This window comes from Leiobunum rupestre, chromosome 4 (genome assembly GCF_980474605.1).
Source record: "Leiobunum rupestre chromosome 4, qqLeiRupe1.1.hap1, whole genome shotgun sequence".
Lineage (NCBI taxonomy): Eukaryota > Metazoa > Arthropoda > Arachnida > Opiliones > Sclerosomatidae > Leiobunum > Leiobunum rupestre.
In genome coordinates, this window is record NC_143387.1 from 34,739,599 (window position 1) to 34,761,485 (window position 21,887).

The 21,887-nt window shown below is 35.4% G+C and overlaps 1 protein-coding gene across 1 annotated transcript in view; it reads left to right on the forward strand.

Moving 5' to 3' along the window:
- Positions 1-5,611: 5,611 nt before the first annotated feature.
- LOC149947525 (serine-enriched protein) overlaps positions 5,612-21,887 on the forward strand; it is an 81,589-nt gene continuing 65,313 nt past the window's right edge. The window contains exon 1 of the mRNA XM_090172160.1: positions 5,612-5,793. Within this exon, the coding sequence (XP_090028286.1) occupies positions 5,612-5,793 (182 nt within the window). The remainder of the gene's footprint in view (positions 5,794-21,887) is intronic.

A 21,887-nucleotide genomic window follows, 5' to 3' on the forward strand; every position in this document is an offset into this window, starting at 1 on the left:
CAGTGTCTGCGGTCTAATTAAACAGTGACTCCCTCTGGTCGGCTGGGGACTGCAGTCGGGGCTTACGGTCGGGACCCCGAGACTTTGCCAAAAGATGCGTCACCGGCTTGATTAGGTATGCGAAAGAATTTTGTCTCTTCCAGAGCAAACAAAACTCGCGAATGTTGTACAAAAGCTCTACCAGGAAATTATAGTACGGACAATTCTAATGGGAATTCGAGGGTTACCCCCGCAACATTTCCCCTCGATTGACATTCGCGAGTACAATGCAATGCCCACCCGGCAGCTTCGGAATTAACGAAATTAACCTTCTTAAAGAGGGCAAATGGGATTGCCGCGTACTGTAAGTGGTTGCGCCAGTTTAGATTTTCAGTTTGTGAATAACTTTAGGATGTTATTTTACACAAAAATTCGGTAATCGTATTAAATTTGACAAAATTTAATTAATCCATAAATTTATAGTTTATATAATTCGGAAAATCTTTTTAGCCTCGTGCTAGAGTGTCAAGTGCCATCTAGGAGCAACAAACACAGCACCCCACACACGGAGAACGCAACCCGTCAAAAGTCGTGGATTTTCTCGCGTACATTTTTCATTGGTTAGACGCTTTAGCGCCTGCTGCCGTCGGAAGGGGGAAAAATCGGAAATTGTCTTCCCCCCACCCGTAAAACGTTCAGAATAAAGGTTCGTCCAATTAAATTTGTACCCAACACTGCCTTAGCGTGTTTAAAGGCTAGCTGCGTTCTCCTTGTGTTTGTTGCTCCTAGGTGCCATCTAGTTTTAAAAACTCAAACGAGTGGCAATTCCTATTAGTCAATGTGGATCGAATTTATCTAAAAGTAGATTTAGTTGTGCGCCTTGTGGATACCTCCTTTGCACAATTCAGTTTTTGTATTTTCGGATCTTTGGAAGGTGGATCCTTTTCACTTGTTCGGGTACATCGGAGTAGGGTAAGAAGAGTACCCCAATGACGTCATTTTATTCCGATTCTGTGGTGGAAAATAGTTTGAGTCGTGGTAATAAGGGTTTCGCAAAATGGTTGCCCGGGCCCATTTTAACAGATAAATTCTGGTTAAGCAAACGATTTCTTTCAATTTACTCTCTTTACACAGCCTTTTCAGGGGTAAAAAGTATAGTCCCAATGCTTTGGCAAATAGTGTAGAGTAATTATAATAATCAGCTAGGCTACCTAGGCACCACCTTAGGACAAAGTGATCTAGCGACTTTTAATGCCTTTAAACGGGTGGCCGGGTTACAATGCGTAGGAGGGTGGTGTCAAACCCTTCATGACACGCGAGCCAACAGCACCCTACAATAACTATTACCATAAGTGTATAATATTGTTACATAAGCGTGACACTTCATATTCCTCACGTGCAAAAGTTTTACTGAGAGCTATTTACAAGACAGACTGCATTACGGGCTTTGTCGCGTTTTTGCGTCCGCATGCTAACGCGTCACACGTAGTCTTTGACAGCGCCTCGCTAGGGGGAGATTTTCTTCTTGTGATGACGTCACTCCGTTACTAGCTCTCAGTAAGATATTCCACAAAGTGACAAACTTATATATTATAGTTAAACTTAACAAGATTTTATGAAAAGGGGAAACCAAAGATCTCGGAGAAAAACCAATGGGGAGATAACTCGCAAACTCAACGCGTAAAGGGTAGTTCCGAGTTTTCACCCATTGCCATAAGCATGGATCGAACCCAGCCCCTCTTGCTGCGAGGCGAAAGTGCCAACCACTCCGCCACTCCTACAACTGAATCAGCGAATAGAGTAAAATATTTACATCTTTTGTTCCAAAACTAGCGAAAAGTGTCCACCTACAGGCCCGACAAGAGAGGGGGAAAGCCGGTACAATTTACCGGGGTCCGTACAGCCTAGGGGCCCGGTTTTGAACAATCCAGGTATACTTCACCCTGTTTTATATCAGAAAGAATATAGCTATGTACAGTACTAAAGGCTCTCTTTTGGGCCCGGAATTTATATTTTACCGGGGACCGGGCCCGCTCTCGGCGGCCCTATCTATTTTATTGAGATAGATTAAAAATGGCAATTAGTTAATTACGCGGCCTAATTAAACTATAGCCAATTCATCTGTGGCAATTTTTGTCGTTCAATTAAAATTAAGAATGTTTCATATTTGTTTTAATCCGAAATTAATTATTCTGGTATTTGAACGAGAAGCTCTCTTATCAGATCTTTTTTGGGAATTGCGGATGGGGGTGCCGAGGAAGGGATGTTAATTCTCGGGAGAATTTTTCAACATCCGTCCATGGTAATTAAGAACTGTTCGAGCATTGGATAAAAGGGCGGGGCGCTCTTTAGTTCATTCCTTGGAACACCCGAGCTGGTTTTTTTCTCCCTTTCTTTTCCTCGGCCTGTGTCTTCCCGCTCCCAGGGCGATCTTTTTTATTTATCTGGGAAAACCGTATTGCTCCCTGCTTTTAACATCAGATGCGTCAGATTGGGTTGCCATTGGCAACCCCATTTCAACAAGACGTCGCCGGTAGTTTCGATTGTTCGAAAAATGCGATTTCAGTTTAGCCGTATAGAGGATTACCACCACAAGATTTCTAAAGATTTAAAATCGTGGAATGGGTAAGGTATGTGTTAAACTGAAGACGGTATAAATATTCTACGGAATTTTACGACAAGAATTAAGCTATTCGAAAGTGTGATTTTTTTAAAACGTTTATGGAAATAGCGAGTTTAAAATTTATCGAATAAGTATTTTAGAATTAATCTAGGTCATTATTTAGAATTTATCGAATGGTTATTTTAGAATTTCTCCAATTCCTCGATTGGAATTTCACTAATACCTCTTTATGAATTTTCCAAATGAATACCCCGTTTGGAATTTCTCAACCACTTCTTTAAAAATTTATCCAATAATTCGATTAGAGTTTACAAATTATATAATTTAGAATTTTCAAAATATATCTTTTGGAATTTCCAAAATATATCTTTTAGAATTTCCAAAATGTATAGTTTTGGAATTTCCAAAATATATTTTTTAGAATTTCCAAAACATCTTTTAGAATTTCCAAAACATATCTTTTAGAATTTCCAAAATATATCTTTTAGAATTTCCAAAACATATCTTTTAGAATTTCCAAAATATATCTTTTAGAATTTCCAAAATATATTTTTTAGAATTTCCAAAATATATCTTTAAGAATTTCCAAAATATATCTTTTAGAATTTCCAAAATATATCTTTTAGAATTTCCAAAATACATCTTTTAGAATTTCAAAAATATATCATTTAGAATTTCTCCAATACCTCGTTTAGAGTTTCTCTAATACCTTGTTTAGAGTTTGAGTTTCTAAAATATCTCGTTTAGAATTTCTCCAATACCTCATTTGGAATTTCTCCAATACCTCATTTGGAATTTCTCCAATACCTCATTTGGAATTTTTCAAATACCTCGTTTTGGAATTTCTAAAATATATCCTTAATAATTTATCCAATACCTCGTTTAGAATTTCTAAAATTTATTGTTCGGAAATTCTAACATATATCTTTAATAATTTATCCAATACCTCGTTTAGAATTTTTTAAATATATCTTTAATAATTTCTCCAATACCTCGTTTAGAATTTCTAAAATGTATTGTTTGGAATTTCCAAAATATATCTTTTACAATTTCTCCAATTCCTCTCTTGGAATTTGTAATAAAATTTCAGGAACACCTCCTAGCTAAGTGGAGAAGTTACTTAGATCTGTAGGTGAACCGTACGAAGTCCAAAACCCACTGCGAGTACTACAGCCACCTTTCGAAATTGGGGATTTTTCCAGACCGACATATTTAGCCCCGATGATACCACCCCTTTAATTTGATTTTGGTGTGAGGGAGCTTTTGAATGGGCAGAAGGATAGTGGCTTCCATTATTCGTGGTGGGGGTTTGAATTACCAGAGCTGGCAGCGTTAGCCCGCTAGCGGTGTTTAACGCGTGTAATGTAAAAAGATACCTTCTTGGGATCATATCGTTATTTTTTCTTCTCGTTTGGTTCTTCGGTACAGAGAGAGAGAGAGATGGAGGCTATCCCGCATTATCGGGCCCGGCTCCTCTTCAATGTTTGTTCGTTGTTAATGAGGTGATGCCCAATTTAGCGTCCAGGGTTATTTTTTATGATTATATATTTTTTCTTCTCATCCGGTCGACTGATAATTTATCGTCTCGTGTGGTTTGGACGCTGATACTCTTTCTTCCGAAAATTTTATTAATGCCGTTTTTATGAAGGGCTATTTGCGGTTGATAAGCCTAAGCTACTTCGTCCCTTTGGGGAACCTAATAAGGCCTGAAGATTTTCAACCGATTGTTGTTTGATATCCAGGGATGTTTTCTCGAATTAGGACCGACCTTTTTTTAAATAAAAGTATTCACAAATTATTTATTTCTGCTCGTAGATTATAAAGTTAAATATTTATCGTACATAAATCATTGAAATCAAAAGGTACTTAATTAAAGAGTAAGTTGCAAATTATTTGTTACCGCTTTAATTTTGTTATTAAATGAAGCGCTTACGTTTAAAGGGAATATAACCTGCAAAGCAATCTTTACGGAAGACCCCTTCAATTTTTCAAATGTCCCTGTACAGTGGCGCCAAACATTTTTAAAGCCGAAGGCAAGAGCGGCCAGAGCTGCAAGCGTTGGTGTTCCACACCAAATACCTGAGGTTATATTCCCTTTAAAATACCCAAATATAATGTTTCGTTGCTTAAGCGAAGCCGACATTGCCTGATACCGGTATTAGAAAGTATTTAAAAAAACATTAAAAAATAAGAAAATTCTCGATTAAATAACTAATGATAATATTTGATTTGATTGGCCGCGCCACGTACGCCAGACTTCAGAAGCTAGATCATACCTGTTTTTAGACAGGAGGTTACGAGTGTAAACAATTAAAAAACAACGTTATTCGATTTGTGATATAAAATATGTATCAAGTAAAATGAAAAGATATGCAAACGTTTTTTCACGAAAAATTAGAATTAAATGGTATGACAGTGAACCGTCTTTTTCAATGATTTTATCATACACACTACTGTTATGTTACTATCGGCCGGTATTATCGGGCACGAATAGCCGATATATCGGCTGTACCCATATCGGTGCATCCCTAATTATTATTAATAATTATCAGAAGTAAATGAACCGAAGTTATCAGACTGCTCTACTCCTCATGTTGGTGGCGTTTTCCTTAGGAAGTTACATTTTTACCTCGGATTTGAAAAAAAAAGATTTTGTTTTTATGAAACCATTTTTTAAACATAGAAATAGCTATACCCACAATTCCCAAGGGCAATTTATCGCGTCCAAAGACGGGGATGGAAATTAGCTTTTAGTTGACTCGATTTTCATAAGGAAAACGCCCTCCGATTCTGAGCGCTATTTCGATAACTGCGGTTCATTTACTTCTGTAATTATGTAATACAATATTATCAAAGTAGAAAAGTGTAGGTTCACGTTTTCAATTGGGTGACACTAAGCCTGTCTAAAAATTTCAATTGGGACTACTTTTCCCCTAATTCTATGTATGTGAAAAATATCAAATTTGTTTTCTTTAGCGGATAAAATCGTTGTGAAAATAATTCTAAATCATGAGTGCCCGCTTGCAAGCAGCCGCCGCTCTGCACTTCACGGACAAGTCCTTCTCCGGAGTTCCTCGACTTTTGGAAGACTTGCAAAGATTGGCGGAGGACCGGGAATCGGCGGACTTGGTCTTCATCGTGGGCAGGGAAGAAGCGCCCATCTACGCTCACCGTCTCATCCTCAGAGCGCGGTAAGCTTTATGTCTTCTTTAGTTTGTAAGTAGGAAAATGACCGAGACCTTTTTTCCGGAACATTTTCCGTATTTTTCCGAAAAAAATAAAAAAAGGTTTTCATTTCATGATAAGTATAATATTGTTTACAAATTTAAATAAAGCGGCATTTTCGCCTCATTTTTTCGAATATAAAAGTAAAACTAAACCTCTAGACTAGCTTTAAACTAATTAACAATGTAATACTATTAATATTTTGTAGTATGTTTACTGTTATTAGACATTTTATATCGATAAAAAGTTAAAAAATTTATTCCGATTTGTGGAATATTTTCTTGAAATTTTTCCGCATTTTATCTTACCGGAAATTTTCCCGCATTTTATTTTTCCGGAAAATTAACAACACTAATGTTCAATGTAAGTATAAAGGCCTAGCATGGAGTCCCATATTTACGGCGTTGTCCATGCAAGAAGAAAATTAACGTACGACGATAGGGCAGTAGCGACATCTTTTTCAAAATTTCTACACCTAAAATATTATCTTACTTGGTAGAGCAGCCACAAAAGACGCGTCTAAATCTTAAATTTGAAAAATAAATACCGTCAGAAACACAAATCTTTCTTCTAATAGCCATTTTTAGGTTCTGGTGAATCATTTTGCAAAGATAAGTGTTAATAGCTCTTTATATAAATTACGAGAGGTCACGTGATTACGTTAGATTCATCGTGCAGTTAAAGTTAGAGAGCGCGCGCATATTTTTGTTAATGTTGAGCTCGCGCCAAAACGCACACGAGACCCTCTACGCGGAAATATTAGGTAGCGCGCGCTCCAAAAATAACATTTTTTATTCATGTATGCGTATATTTTATAGAAAGAGCAATTGACCGATTTCAAATGACGTTTTGGCGCGTGAGGCATAACAGGCATATTCACCTGCTTTTATACCCTAACAAGACGGCGTATTTTCACGCGCAAAATGAATTTTAAGATACCAATTTTAAGTTTTAAAGCGAAAAAATTGTAAATAAGCCTTGGCAGGAATCCATACCTCTACTGGGAATGGTTATCGCGGCAGATTTCCGTCTTGATGTGGCTGATGGTTTTTTTGACGTCACTATGTTAACTTAACAAACAACAACGTGAGAGGGGAGCGCGCGTTGAGGGAATTTTTTTTCTCGTAGGCGGGGCCAAAGCCGTCAGAGTGATCTTACCATACGCGATACGGCAGGATAAACATTCCAGGTATGGATTCCTGGCCTTGGTTATGGTGCTAAGGGCTCGTGGCGGAGATTTTTCGCGTGTGGTTCTAAGTTTAAAATCGTTCGCGCACGGTATTTCACGAAATTTATTTCAGAAATGCATAGTTGAGGACGTAGCTACTAGGAGGTGAAGATTTTGAATACCCACCTCTTAATAACGGGTATGTGATCGTCCAAAAGTTAGCCTAGGCCTTTGCTTATGGAACCTAGGAGCAACAAACACAGCACCCCACACAAGGAGAACGCAACCCGTCGAAAGTCGTGCATTTTTCCTGCGTACAATTTTCATTGGATAGACGTCTAGCTTTAGCGCCTGCTGCCGTCGGAAGGGGAAAATTCGGAAATTTTATTCCCCCCGCCCGTAAAAAGTTCAGCTTAAAGGTTCGTCCAATGAAATTTGTACACAACACTGCGTTAGCGTGTTTAAAGGCTAGCTGCGTTCTCCTTGTGTTTGCCGCTCCTATAGATGGAACAACATTATAGCCTATTTCTCGTATCATCTACCACGCGGAAGACAATGGCTGCCAGCCGTTTTCATATTCTCCGAAAGTAATTGGAAAACTTTTCGCTAGAAGTTGATAGAAGAACTTCCATTCTTTAGCTGGTCTATTCGCGCTTGTTGCGCTTTTAGAGAAATTATTCCTTTATAATTTATCATCGAAAGATGGGAAACTGTACACGTCGTCGGCGTTGCAGTTTAAAGAGTGGCTAGCGGGAGAGCAGGGGTTTGGGGGAAAAGGAACTATTGATCCCAAGATTCCCACCTGCCCCGTTCCCACCGCCCAAAGAGACTCCACTCTTGCTGATTGCGACTCCACGCACTGAACTACGCGACTGCTTATACCCAAGTTTCAAGCTTTTGCCTCGAAAATATTGTACGTGGCACATGTCCATTCTTAATCTCCCGTAAACTTCAATATTTAGAATGGGATTCTTTGAAATTTTTCTTCGAATATTTTACTTTAAGCCTAGGATGAATAGAGCTTTGGTACTATATTCGAAATAGGCTATATATATCAAGTGAAAAGGACGTTGTGAAATTACAAATCCATAATTAGACCTAAAAATTGTTCCATGGAATCACCAAAGTTAATCTTTCGGTCGAGTTTCATTTTTGAGTCGAAGTCTATTTGGAAAAATATGATCCCAAGAAGTATCCTATAAATTTAACGGTCTTAAATGGGTCTAAGACCAATCTTAAAATGTTTTCTTCCTGTCAGTATATTACATTTTACGTAACTTTTTTATTTTTAAGCTAAATTTATCTGAAATTTATTCAATTTTTCCTAGGTCTAATTTTCAGAGTCCAATTTTTCGTAAGTCTAAATTTGTCTGAAATTTATCCTATTTTTCGTAAGCCTAAATTTCTCTGAAATTTATCCTATTTTTCGTAAGCCTAAATTTGTCTTAAATTTATCCTATTTTTCGTAAGCCTAAATTTGTCTTAAATTTATCCTATTTTTCGTAAGCCTAAATTTCTCTTAAATTTATCCTATTTTTCGTAAGCCTAAATTTCTCTTAAATTTATCCTATTTTTCGTAAGCCTAATTTTTCTGAAATTTAACCTATTTTTCGTACGTGGTTATCGTTAAGACTATCAACTTAATTCTAGATAGATTTAAAGTTGGTAACTTTGTCATCGCCTTGAACCAAAATCGACATAACGCAGGGCATTGAAAAATTAATGGACCTAAAACGTTATAAGGCTAAGGCTAGGAAATATTAATAATTTGTAAAAAGTCAGGGAATTCAATTTTCTCTTGACACTTTTTAAATGTAAAATTTACTCTTGATCTGGCACAAATTCTGTGATTATTTTTTAGTTCCTTGAAAGTTTTACTAAAATATAAGTTGATTTAAATTTATTAACTTCTGATAAAAGTAAAATATAAAATCAAAAATTGTCTAATTTTGGTCTTAAATAGTCAAAGGAAACAGTGAATTGTCAGGGAATTTTAATCTGAAAATATTATGGCAACATTGCAACAGTAATGGAGGTCATTTTAAGAAATAGTGATGTAAATATTTGAAAGAGTATGACATAATAAAGAAATTATAGTTTATATTTATTCGCCAAATGTGCTCTAAATTCGTCGGTGTATAAAACGACGGTATTTTCTAAAATTCCCATTTGCATTTTAAGAATCCATAAATTTATTTCTGGCCGTTATATGTGAATAGGATTAGAATGTTTTTGCCGGTTCCCCGGAATGACTGGATGTAGTAAATATAACGTAGATATCTTCGGATGTAATGCCGTGTATCTCCTTGTTTTTATCCGCCGTTGGTGCTACGGAGAAGATGGACGAACCAGCTGTTTTTCCTCCACGGCCGCTCTCCGGAAGGGCTTCCGTAAGCCTCGGGTTTATTGAGACTGCTTGAAATCCCAAGGTAAAGCCGCTACTAGCACTCCATCTTATCCTGGGCGCATTTATGTCGTCTTTCTCTCACTATGTCATACGTACGTTGCGAAAGAGAGCCAGTTAGATATATGTACATTTTCCGCGTCCACTGCCGCGTGAGAAGAACACTTTTCTTTGCCTTTTATTCGCGAAACTTCTTTCTAGAGTTGTTCATTTTCCGGAAAAATTTCCAGAAAATCTACCGCAAGTCGGAAAAAATAAAAATTGAAACATAAATTACTTTTTAAGGGTTTTTAATGTTTTTAACTTTTTATCGATATAAAATGTCTAATAACAGTAAATATACTACAAATTCACCTTTGAAAATTTTAAATTAATAATATTTAGTATAATTTGTTTTTCAAATAAAATATTGTATTTTATCACTGTACGCAAAAGTGGTTTAATATTAATAATATTTCATTTTAATATTTAAAACAATTGACCTTCTCAAAATGTGAAAGACTAGAGAGTTGTAAATTTTCCGGAAAAGTAAAATACGGAAAAATTTCCAGAAAAATTTCTGAAAAAGTTTCCGCAAATCGGAAAAATAAAAAATTGAAACATAAATTACTTTTTAAGGGTTTTTAATGTTTTTAACTTTTTATCGATATAAAATGTCTAATAACAGTAAACATACTACAAACATTAATAGTGTTACATTGTTAATCAGTTTAAACTAGTCTAGAGGTTTAGTTTTACTTTTAGATTCGAAAAAATGAGGCGAAATACCGCTTTAATTAAATCACGTAATGAAAACTTTTTTTCGGAAAAATACGGAAACGTTTCCGGAAAAAAGGCTTAGGTCATTTTCCACGGAAATTTTCCGACTTACAACTTCTTTGGGAAATAGATCAAACCTACTCCGATGAGTCGTCGTGTACTGTCCTCCTTCGGAAACTCCTCCGTGTTCATTGGACTATCGTTATTGATATTTCTCGTACCTTCGCGTTATTAATGCTATAATTAATATTTATAACTTGATAAATATTTGCTCCGTCATAAATGTTTATCGAAAAGTTTTGGCTTCGAGAACTTTCGTGAAATATAATAATAATTCGAATTGGAATTTAATTTTCAAGTTTCGTTCAATGTGGAGATCCATAACTATTATAATTTATTATTTCACACCAAAAGTGATCATAATTTTTAGGGCATCTAAAAACTCGAATTTTTCACTTAAATACGTTGAAAATTAATATTTAAATATTCACTAAACGTCACTGATAAGGAGACATCCCGAAGTGTAACCCACCGATTTTGTTCAAACTCGGGGGATTGGTAGACTTTCGTGTATCATGAAAAATCCTAAAGGGAATTTATTCAATGGGCAACCGTTTTGCCATGGCAACGAAAAATGTTTTTGACAACACAAAATATTAAATTTTCCCATTGAAAATAACATGGGATTTTGACCTCAAATTGATCAAAAGTTGATCAATTTTGATGTTTGTTTTTGGTCAATTTGTATCTATTTTTTCTATTTTTGGCATTTTCGAAATTTTGAAATTTGTTAAAATATTTCACAGGGGGGTCCTAGGAATCGGTCAGAATCCCATGTTATTTTCAATGGGAAAATTTCCATTTGTTGTTGTCAAAAACATTTTTCGTTGCCATGGCAAAACGGTTGCCCATTGAATAAATTCCCTTTAGGATTTTTCAAGTTACACGAAGGTCTACCAATCCCCCGAGTTTGAACAAAATCGGTGGGTTACACTTCGGGATGTCTCCTTGTGAATGAATCGTATATCCTTTACTTGTTTGTGATAACAAGCGTTTCATTTAAATACGTACCACTATTTCATTTTCGGAAAATGTCTGGAGATTTTTCAATTGGAAAATAGTATAGTGTTGGATCGGAAATTCTGGTTAGAGGGTAATCCAAATGAAAATGTCTAACACGGGCTTAGGGTCGGTTGGGTTTATAAGGTCTTTCAAGGTATATATAGATAAGGTTTCTTCATCCCTTTCTCACTGAGATTCTTTTTGACCCGGCGGGAGAATTTGGAAATAAACCATTGAAGCGAACGCGAGCTCTAACCGGCAAACTCTTTATTTTCTTTCTCCCGAGACGTTTTTCGTCGAGTGAGAACGAAGAAGAGCGTAGATAGGAGTAAAAAGCAACTTGAAACGAGAACGGCTTATTAACTTATATATTTTTCTTATTTCCTTTCGCGAGTTTGGCCAACGGGGGAATTTTTCCAATATTTTCAGAGAGCGTTCTCCAGAGAAAATGGATTTATTGGTTTTAAATAAAACAGAATTTTCGACTTCCTGGAGCTTGGGGGAAACGTCTTGTCTTCTGGGAAACTCCAATCCTATCTGTGGGTTTCGCTCTCTTTTGCCGTTTCTATAAAAGGAATATTATTCGGACCGGATTTACGCGGGAGAAAAAAGGAATTAGCCGCCCTTTACCTAATAAATAGATAAGAAGTATTATATACCACTAGGTATTTTTTATAGGAAACCAGCATATTTCCCAAATAATAACGATATATTTAAAAATATCACTTTGTTAATTGTAAGAGACGTTTTACATTACCCGACTGTTTCATTTATAATTTATCGAATTGACCGATTTCAAAATTACTTTTTTGCGCGTAACTATGGAACGCCAAACCGGAAAAAACTGAATTAAAACACAATATTATAGTAGAGAGCACTATAATATAGTAGAAACGTCATATATAATATAGTAGGGAGCACTATAATATAGTAGGGAGCACTATAATAAAGTAGAAAATTTATCTATGATATATGGTACTACAAACCGGAAAAAAACTCATCTAAAAAATTCACCTATAATATTATAGGAAATTCATAATAAAGTAGAAATAAATGCTTCTATAATATAGTAGGAAAAATGCTTCTATAATATAGTAGGAAAAATGCTTCTATAATATAGTAGGAAAAATGCTTCTATAATATAGTAGGAAAAATGCTTCTATAATATAGTAGGAAAAATGCTTCTATAATATAGTAGGAAAAATGCTTCTATAATATAGTAGAGACATTCTCTCTTTTATTATAGTAGAAAATTCATGTATAATATGATAGGAAATTCATGTATAATATGATAGGAAATTCATGTATAATATGATAGGAAATTCATGTATAATATGATAGGAAATTCATCTATAATATGATAGGAAATTCATCTATAATATGATAGGAAATTCATCTATAATATGATAGGAAATTCATCTATAATATGATAGGAAATTCATCTATAATATGATAGGAAATTCATCTATAATATGATAGGAAATTCATCTATAATATGATAGGAGCTTCATCCATATCAAAGTAGAAAAAATGTTTCTATAATATAGTAAAAAATGCGTCTATAATATAGTCCTAAAATGCTTCTATAATATAGTACTAAAATGCTTCTATAATATCGGTAATCCCATGCGTTCTGTTTCGCTGAAAATTTTCTTTGTTCTAATATATTTTAGCAAAAATGCAATCAGATACCTTAATGCATTCTTGATTTTAGTGAAGGGTTTTCACTTCATAATAAAGTTTCTACTATATTATATATGAATTTACTACTATATTATAGAAGCATTTTTCTACTATATTATAGAAGCATTTTAGTACTATATTATAGAAGCATTTTTCTACTATATTATAGAAGCATTTTTCTACTATATTATAGAAGCATTTTAGTACTATATTATAGAAGCATTTTAGTACTATATTATAGAAGCATTTTTCTACTATATTATAGTAGCATTTTAGTACTATATTATAGAAGCATTTTAGTACTACATTATAGAAGCATTTTTCTACTACATTATAGGAGCAATTTTCTACTATATTATGGTTGAATTTCCTACCATATTATAAATGAATTTTCTACTATAATATAAGAGAGTTTTTTCCGGTTTGGCGTTCCATACGTAACAGTACCTTTACATTGTGAGGTATAGCAGACTTAGTTACCCGCTTTTATACCCTAACATGGCGGCGTATTTTCACGCGCAAAATGAATTTTGAGATCCAGCAATTGATTCAGCCTAAATATATTTAAACGTCTAACGTACGAATACGTAAGAAACATCTTTCAAATATACAGGGTGTTTCAAAAGGGTATGCCAAAATTTGAAGGAGTTGTGGGGCGAGTTGAGAAGTATGCCTTTTTTTTCCCCATTTTCCTACGATGAGTTAAAAGAGCGCCAGAGAGCTTCCAAGTGTGGCATTAGCCCTTGGAAGTAGGCTGCAACGAGCGCAAAACCAAATTTTTGCATAACCTTTGGAAACACCCTGAATACAGAAAGACATATCAAAATGTGTAAAATACATTTAACTCTAATACGTAACAGAAAAAATTTAGTCCAAAGATGTGATAGAATGTTGACATTTTAACGAAATGTTTAATAATATTTTGGGATTTTGAATCTATTGGAAATAAAATATATAAAATTTGTAAAACATTAACAAGTATTTTGTGAAGAGGTTTTTCAACAAATTGATTTCAATGTTTATCACGCAAATAGACTTTGTTAGACGTAGCAGTTTTCAAATTTAATATATTTCGAATAAATTCTCGATTGAGCTTATTTTATTATTTTAGTCACAGTGGCGGCCACCCTGGAATCCTATGTGTATTATCGAAATTTTGGTTTTGTTTTCGACGAAGAAGCAATCTTCATATTGATTTGTTACAAATAACGAGCGCGTATTTCGCAAAGAATGCTTTGATGTTGGAGTTGGTTGTCCGCAAGACGCCGAGCCGTTCAATAAAACGGAACAATTCCAATAAAACCGAACAAATGATCACGAGTTCAAAACGATAAAACCGGGGGAAAATGGAACGGAGAGAATATCTTTTGATCGAAATCAAACGGTTTTTTCTCTCTGGCTGCCATCGAAGGCTTTAAGTACTTCCATCAATTTCTCGCTAGAGGGCGTTGCTAGGGCCGGAGTCAGACACCGAGTGCGGACCGCGCGTTGACCGTTAGTGAAGTTTCGTAGCCGTGTCAACTTCAATTAGGTGGCGCCGCTTTTTTGCCATTTGTAAAGGACGAGAGGGAGTGCGACTCAATTCCGTCGCCCCCTGGTGGCAGGCGGGGGAAGCTGTCGGAAAAGAAACCTCAAAAGATCTTTTATTTCAGCGGGCGAAGAGGATTTTAAAAGCCTATCTTGATTGAACTTTTACTCCAGATTCCTAGTTTCTCTCTCCGCCACGGAGACAAATGTCATCCTTAGTTTATCTACTTTCTATAAGTATCGCGTAATTAAATCCAGCACGATATAAATTAATATTTGTTATAATATTACCTATGGAGATAAAATATCACAAAGACGTTCTGTTTTGACAAATACCAATATTTCAATCTAACAAATTTTAAATCTTACCGTTACGTTTGTTGAAATTAATTATTAAGTTTCGTTGGAGTTAAATAAAGTACAGAACCGATTCAGTTTTTTATGGATATCGAAATAACGTCAAATTTTTTAATTTATATATGAGCTAGAGTTAATTTATTCAAAAGGGTATCAAATATTTTTTTTAGGTTTGAAATATTTTTTTTAGGTTTATAGTTAAGGAATCGAATTTTTTTTTTATCTTTTGGGAATAAGGACGTCGTCGGAAATGGTATAAATAAATCAAATTCTTCGGAAATTTAATTAACTTTAAGGGAGATGGAAAGGTGGGACGGGGGTAGGCTCGACTTTATTTATGACTTAACATATTTTATTTTTCCCAGAGTTACGTTTTAAACTTTACGCCGAAGCGAATAAATTTAGTTTTCTTCGTTATAAATCATATTTCATTTTCGAGATGCAGCGAGAGAGCGAGAAAAGGGCTATATAGCGCTGGGATTTTCGGGCGGGCGGCGAAAATATTTCGTTCCAAATAAATGAGAAAATAATCCCTCTACCAGGGGGCGCCCGTTTCCCTCCACGGAAATTGCAAATTATGACTTTTTGGTTTGAAACAAATTGCGCCGAGGTACCCCTGGGATGTTGGTCTCGACGTAGAGCTTTCAACACTTTCTCTTCAACGCCGGTTAAGGTCTACCCCTTCATTTATTTGTTATATAGTATGCCTTTATTTAAATTTATTTTTATTATTTTTAAAAAGACATTTTGTATCTGAAAAAAAAACAAGATGTCACGGACATTTAAATACACACAATCCCCCGGTGTATTCAATTTAAATTTGAATTTTTTTTCAATCATCTTGTACCTAATAAACCTAAGTGAAATTTTATGGAAATTGTATTTTTCGAGTTACCTTGTTTTAGAAATAAAGTAGCGAAAGCGTTAATTTAAATTGATTTTTTAGTCAAATCGAATTTTTCAAGTTACTTGGTTTTTGAAATAAAGTAGTGAAACGCAAACGATACAATTTTAAATTTTTTTATACAAACCGAATTTTTTGAGTTACCTGGTTTTGGAAATAATGTAGTGAAATGTGAACACGTTAATTTATATTAGTTTTTAGACAAATTGAATTTATAGAGTTACCTGGTTTTGGAAATAATATAGCGAAAAGCGAACACGTTAATTTATACTAATCTTTAGGCAAATTTAATTTTTTGAGTTACCTGGTTTTGGAAATAATATAGCGAAATGCGAACACGTTAATTTATACTAATCTTTAGGCAAATTTAATTTTTCGAGTTACCTGGTTTTGGAAATAAGGTAGCGGAACGAGTTAGATGGCGCCTGTATCTATTGGCACGAAATTCAAATATCACAAAAGTGCGTACGCGGGTTGTGGGGTCCCGCGAATTGGTCAGATCTCTAACTTAAAATTAAAATTTCCTAATGCAACCGAAAACATAGTTCAGTTCAACCAAGTCGCTCTTAATTAAAAAAAAATGTAACTTTTAAGGCAAAAGTCGCCAAAAACTACTAAAATGAGAAAATGATAACGGTATAGTTGGCTTCTCCCTGAACAGCGAAGCGAAGCGGTTGGAACACTTCTACAGGCGCGAGGTCTATTCTTAGACCTACTTAAATCGCTAAAATTCTATATTATATTTTAAACCCTTTTTTTATTTAAATACAAAATGTATGTAGGTATTAAATTTTAAATTGAAAATGTCTCCGTTTCGTGCCGGATTCAATTTACCCTAAGCCTAATACAATTTTATTTTCCGGATCACGGGTCCATCTGTTATTAAACAAAACTAATTTGAATTTGAAAAAGTATTTTTTTTAAATTATCATTCAAAGTTTGCAAACGTACAAACGGTGTCAACTGACTCTGTGAAATGGAAATAAAATATATAAATCGGGATTCTATACGCTTGTTTAATGGAATTTAGGACCTTCACATCAATCGTCATGAATAACGACTTAAATCTCTTTTAAGACTTTTCAACTACGTGCTTGTCAAAAACGTTGTAAAATTATAAATCCGTTTCTCGGAACAGGTTTTTTTTTTATTATTTATTCCGTGCCGTTTCCAAAAAGTCCCGAATAAGAGAAAACAAAGATCGGTTCTTTTATAAATTGAAAAAAAGGCACGACGTCCGAAACGCGCGGTGTATACGTCGGTGGAAAATCTTTGCGCGGAATAAGGCGGGGGTGGGGGGATAACAAGGCGGAAAAACGAAAAATGGCGTGTACGAGAAACTAAACAGAAATCTAAACATAAGACTCTCTTTCCTCTAGCGTTGCGCGCTGGAATAAATGGGGAAAAGGGGCTCTTTTTGTTTACTCTGATAACATGTTGAGTGTTTTTGGCGTGTGGCAAGAAACATCTGCTACTAGAGCGGCCGCTACCGCTTATTTCCTCTCCTCTTTGTCTTTTATTTCGAGCGTACAAGTGACCCTTTGCTTCAAATACAAGAGCCAGATAGAATTTTTGTTTTCGCTTTTTCTACCGGTAGAGGGCGGCATTAGACAATGGTCGGATATATATATACACGTCCCAACCGTTCTAGGATATCAATTGCGGTTCCTTTCGCTTCCTCCCTCCCCCGGTTATTTCTTTGTTTCGCGGGCATCGGTGGAATCGAAACGCCTTTTTAGCCTGTATGAGAAATGGGTTTTTGGTCAGCTTATTATTTGTAGTTTTTCCCGCTGACCTAAGGCTTAACGGGGGACTACGGTGATTGTTGAGGTTGGCCAAATACCCTCTAGGTTTTGACGAGGTAGAGCCCTCAACGATGCCGTTCGAATTTTATGAAGTCGTTACTTTATTTTTTCTCAAGGTGTTTGGCGGCGTCTTAGAATGTACGCTTCGAGAATGAACGAAAATGTTGTATCGAGCGGATTTTGGTGGAATCGTTTTAGATTTTTACGCCTGTTTGGTCTGGGGTCCGGCTCTACAACTCTCCTTAAAGATAAGGATTCCTTACATAAGGATAAATCCTTATTTCGCTTCAGGGTTGCTACACGTCAAGAAAATTAGGGAAAAATCAAGGAATTTAAAAATGGGCCAAAAAAGTCAGGGAAAGGTCAGGGAATTTTAAGAATTTGTAAAAATTCAGGGAATTAAATTTTATCTTGGCACTTTTTGAAGGTAATTTTACTCTATAGATCTATGACAAATTCTATGATTATCATTTATTTCTTTGAAAGTTTGGCTAACTTTTTCAACATTGCAATAACCTTTTTCTGAAATATAAGATCATTTAAATTTATTAACTGCTGATAAAAGTAAAATATAAAATAAACGTTTTGGACTTAAAAAGTCAGGGAAAATCTCTTAAAATGGCCAGAGAAAACAAGGAATTGGCAGGGAATTTGAATCTCATAATTTTGTACTTTGATTATTTGCATTTCAATCCTTCACTTTAAATATATTGTATCAAAAATTAAATTAGATGTAAATGGGTTCATAAAACTAAAATAATAATAATAATCAGCTAGGTACCACCTTAGACCGAAGTCATCTAGCGTCTTATAATGCCTTTAATCAGTTGGCCTGGTTACAATGCGTAGGAGATTGGTTGCAAGCCCTTCATGCCACGCGAGCCAAGAGCTCCCTACACTCACTATTACCGTTAACCTCTACAAATTTTTATGGAAATGAGAAACCTAAGAACTCGGGGGAAAACCCCTTTAACCTGTGAGAAGAGAACTTGCAAACTCAACGCGGAAGGAGTAGTACAGCCCTTCATGCCACGCGAGCCAACAGCTCCCAACACTTACAATTACCTTTAACCTCTGTTTTTAGCAGAAATATTAATTTAAAATTTGTTACATATTAGAAGGAATATACCTATGAAATAAATAAATATACCACTATTTAAATTTTAATGTTTAATGTAATCTTTAAAAAAACAACCCAAATTCTGAAATTGCAACAAACAGCGTTTTTCCAGAATACGCAGCGTGGACGTTTGTTTTTTGCTCATTCTGCGGGCTCGCTTTAGCCGCGGGTATTATTTGTTGGCAGCGTGTCAATGCGCGCTGAGAGGGAATAATTAAATATCCCGCTCATGGTTCTAATATTTTCCGCGCGTGTCCATACTTTCGCTTATTGGGGCCCGCGGCAGCTGTCGATAGTCCGAAGAGGTAGACTCTTTTACTCCTCGGTGGCTTCATTTCCGGCGGACCGAGCCCGCTGACCGCCGTCCTCCGCTTTTGTTTCTGCCTGGCGAACCCTCCCTCGTAATGGCCGGAGTTTGTTTCCGTTCGCCCGTGATTTAGGCTTGACCGATCCGTCAACTGCCCCTTGTCACTGCGCCCATTCTTCGGCCGGTCCGAGGTTGCTGGACAGCGTCTTCCGACGCTTCCCCGTCAACTTAACCCACTCTGAACTCTCGATCGGGCTGTATCAGCGTCAAAGTCACTCGGCGCTTCCAAGTTCGTTTGACCGTCGCTGGCGGTATTTGTAACGGAGCGTCCCTTAGTGACCGCCGATGCGGTCCCCGGAAGAACCTGTAAGATGTTTTCCCCGCGCCGTAATTCGGCGACTTTTGGCTGGCTGCGTTTTGTTCCCGTTCTTCCCTCTTAGATTGCCTCCGACGCGGCGTTCCACTCATAGTAGGCCGCAAATGGTTTCTCCCTCCCACGCTTCGAGTCTTCTCAAACTTTTCTCACTCCATTCTCGGATGAAAATTGTTCTATTTTCACTCAAAGTATCCATTGACGCTATTTTCCGAAAAACTTAATTATAACGGCATTCGGGTTTGCCGCGGTGCCTAGAAAGAACCTGGAATTACTGGAAAAGTCAGGGAATCCGGAAAAAGTCGTGGAATTTGAAAAATTAGTATAAAAATACGGAAAAAGTCGTGGAATTTGAAAAATTAGTATAAAAATACGGAAAAAGTCGTGGAATGAGAAAAATTAGTATAAAAATACGGAAAAAGTCGTGGAATGAGAAAAATTAGTATAAAAATACGGAAAAAGTCGTGGAATTTGAAAAATTAGTATAAAAATACGGAAAAAGTCGTGGAATGAGAAAAATTAGTATAAAAATACGGAAAAAGTCGTGGAATGAGAAAAATTAGTATAAAAATACGGAAAAAGTCGTGGAATTTGAAAAATTAGTATAAAAATACGGAAAAAGTCGTGGAATTTGAAAAATTAGTATAAAAATACGGAAAAAGTCGTGGAATTTGAAAAATTAGTATAAAAATACGGAAAAAGTCGTGGAATGAGAAAAATTAGTATAAAAATACGGAAAAAGTCGTGGAATGAGAAAAATTAGTATAAAAATACGGAAAAAGTCGTGGAATTTGAAAAATTAGTATAAAAATACGGAAAAAGTCGTGGAATTTGAAAAATTAGTATAAAAATACGGAAAAAGTCGTGGAATGAGAAAAATTAGTATAAAAATACGGAAAAAGTCGTGGAATGAGAAAAATTAGTATAAAAATACGGAAAAAGTCGTGGAATTTGAAAAATTAGTATAAAAATACGGAAAAAGTCGTGGAATTTGAAAAATTAGTATAAAAATACGGAAAAAGTCGTGGAATTTGAAAAATTAGTATAAAAATACGGAAAAAGTCGTGGAATGAGAAAAATTAGTATAAAAATACGGAAAAAGTCGTGGAATGAGAAAAATTAGTATAAAAATACGGAAAAAGTCGTGGAATTTGAAAAATTAGTATAAAAATACGGAAAAAGTCGTGGAATTTGAAAAATTAGTATAAAAATACGGAAAAAGTCGTGGAATTTGAAAAATTAGTATAAAAATACGGAAAAAGTCGTGGAATGAGAAAAATTAGTATAAAAATACGGAAAAAGTCGTGGAATTTGAAAAATTAGTATAAAAATACGGAAAAAGTCGTGGAATTTGAAAAATTAGTATAAAAATACGGAAAAAGTCGTGGAATTTGAAAAATTAGTATAAAAATACGGAAAAAGTCGTGGAATGAGAAAAATTAGTATAAAAATACGGAAAAAGTCTTGGAATTTGAAAAATTAGTATAAAAATACGGAAAAAGTCGTGGAATGAGAAAAATTAGTATAAAAATACGGAAAAAGTCGTGGAATTTGAAATTGCTTCAAGAAGTTAGTATAAAAGTCAGGGAAATATCAGGGAATTTTATAATTTAGTAAAAAAGTCAGGGAAATGTCAGGGAATTTTAGAAATTAGTTTAAAAGTCAGGGAAATGTTAGGGAATTTTAGAAATTAGTTTAAAAGTCAGGGAAATGTCAGGGAATTTTAGAAATTAGTTTAAAAGTCAGGGAAATGTCAGGGAATTTTAGAAATTATTTTAAAAGTCAGGGAAATTTCAGGGAATTTTAGAAATTATTTTAAAAGTCAGGGAGTTTAATTTTGGTTGTTAATAGGATATCTTTACCAAAAATGTTATAGACATCATACCATAAGTATGTCACTTCTGATTCTTCATATGCAAATGTTTTACTTAGAGCTATTCACAAGAGAGACGCTATAACGGGCTTCGTTACCTTTTTGCGTCCACTTGCTCCCGCGTCTCACATAACCTTTGACAGCGCCTCGCTAGGGGGCGATTTTCGTCTTGTGATGACGTCACTCCATGAATAGCCCCCAGTAAAATATTCCCCAAAGATACACACTTATTGAATAATATTGTAGACTTATGCTCATACCCTAAATTCTAAATCTTTGCCTGGCGTGAAGTCAACATCTTTTACCTACTTCTAGCCGGAACTCCGAATAAATTATCTCCATAGTTACCGTAATAACCGACCATTGATAGAGCCCTACAGCAACCGATGGTAGAAGACATTTCGGAGGTCATATGCCGGAAGTGGGTAAACGCTTCGTTTCAAAACCGTCATTCTGTTTTCGAATCTAGTGTACGGAGTTCTATATTATCTTTACCTTTACAAAATATTAGTAAAAAAATTTATATTTTGACATAAAATAATTAATGGAAAATCTCCGGAGATGGCCAGGGAAACGATACAAAATAAGGTAAAATTAGGAGGAAAATTGGAAAAGTCGGAGAAAAAACGCCGGCAACACTTATTACAAATTGTTTTCCTTTGCGCGGGAAATTGGTACTAAAAATATAATCAGCTAGGCTACAACTAGAGCTCGGGGA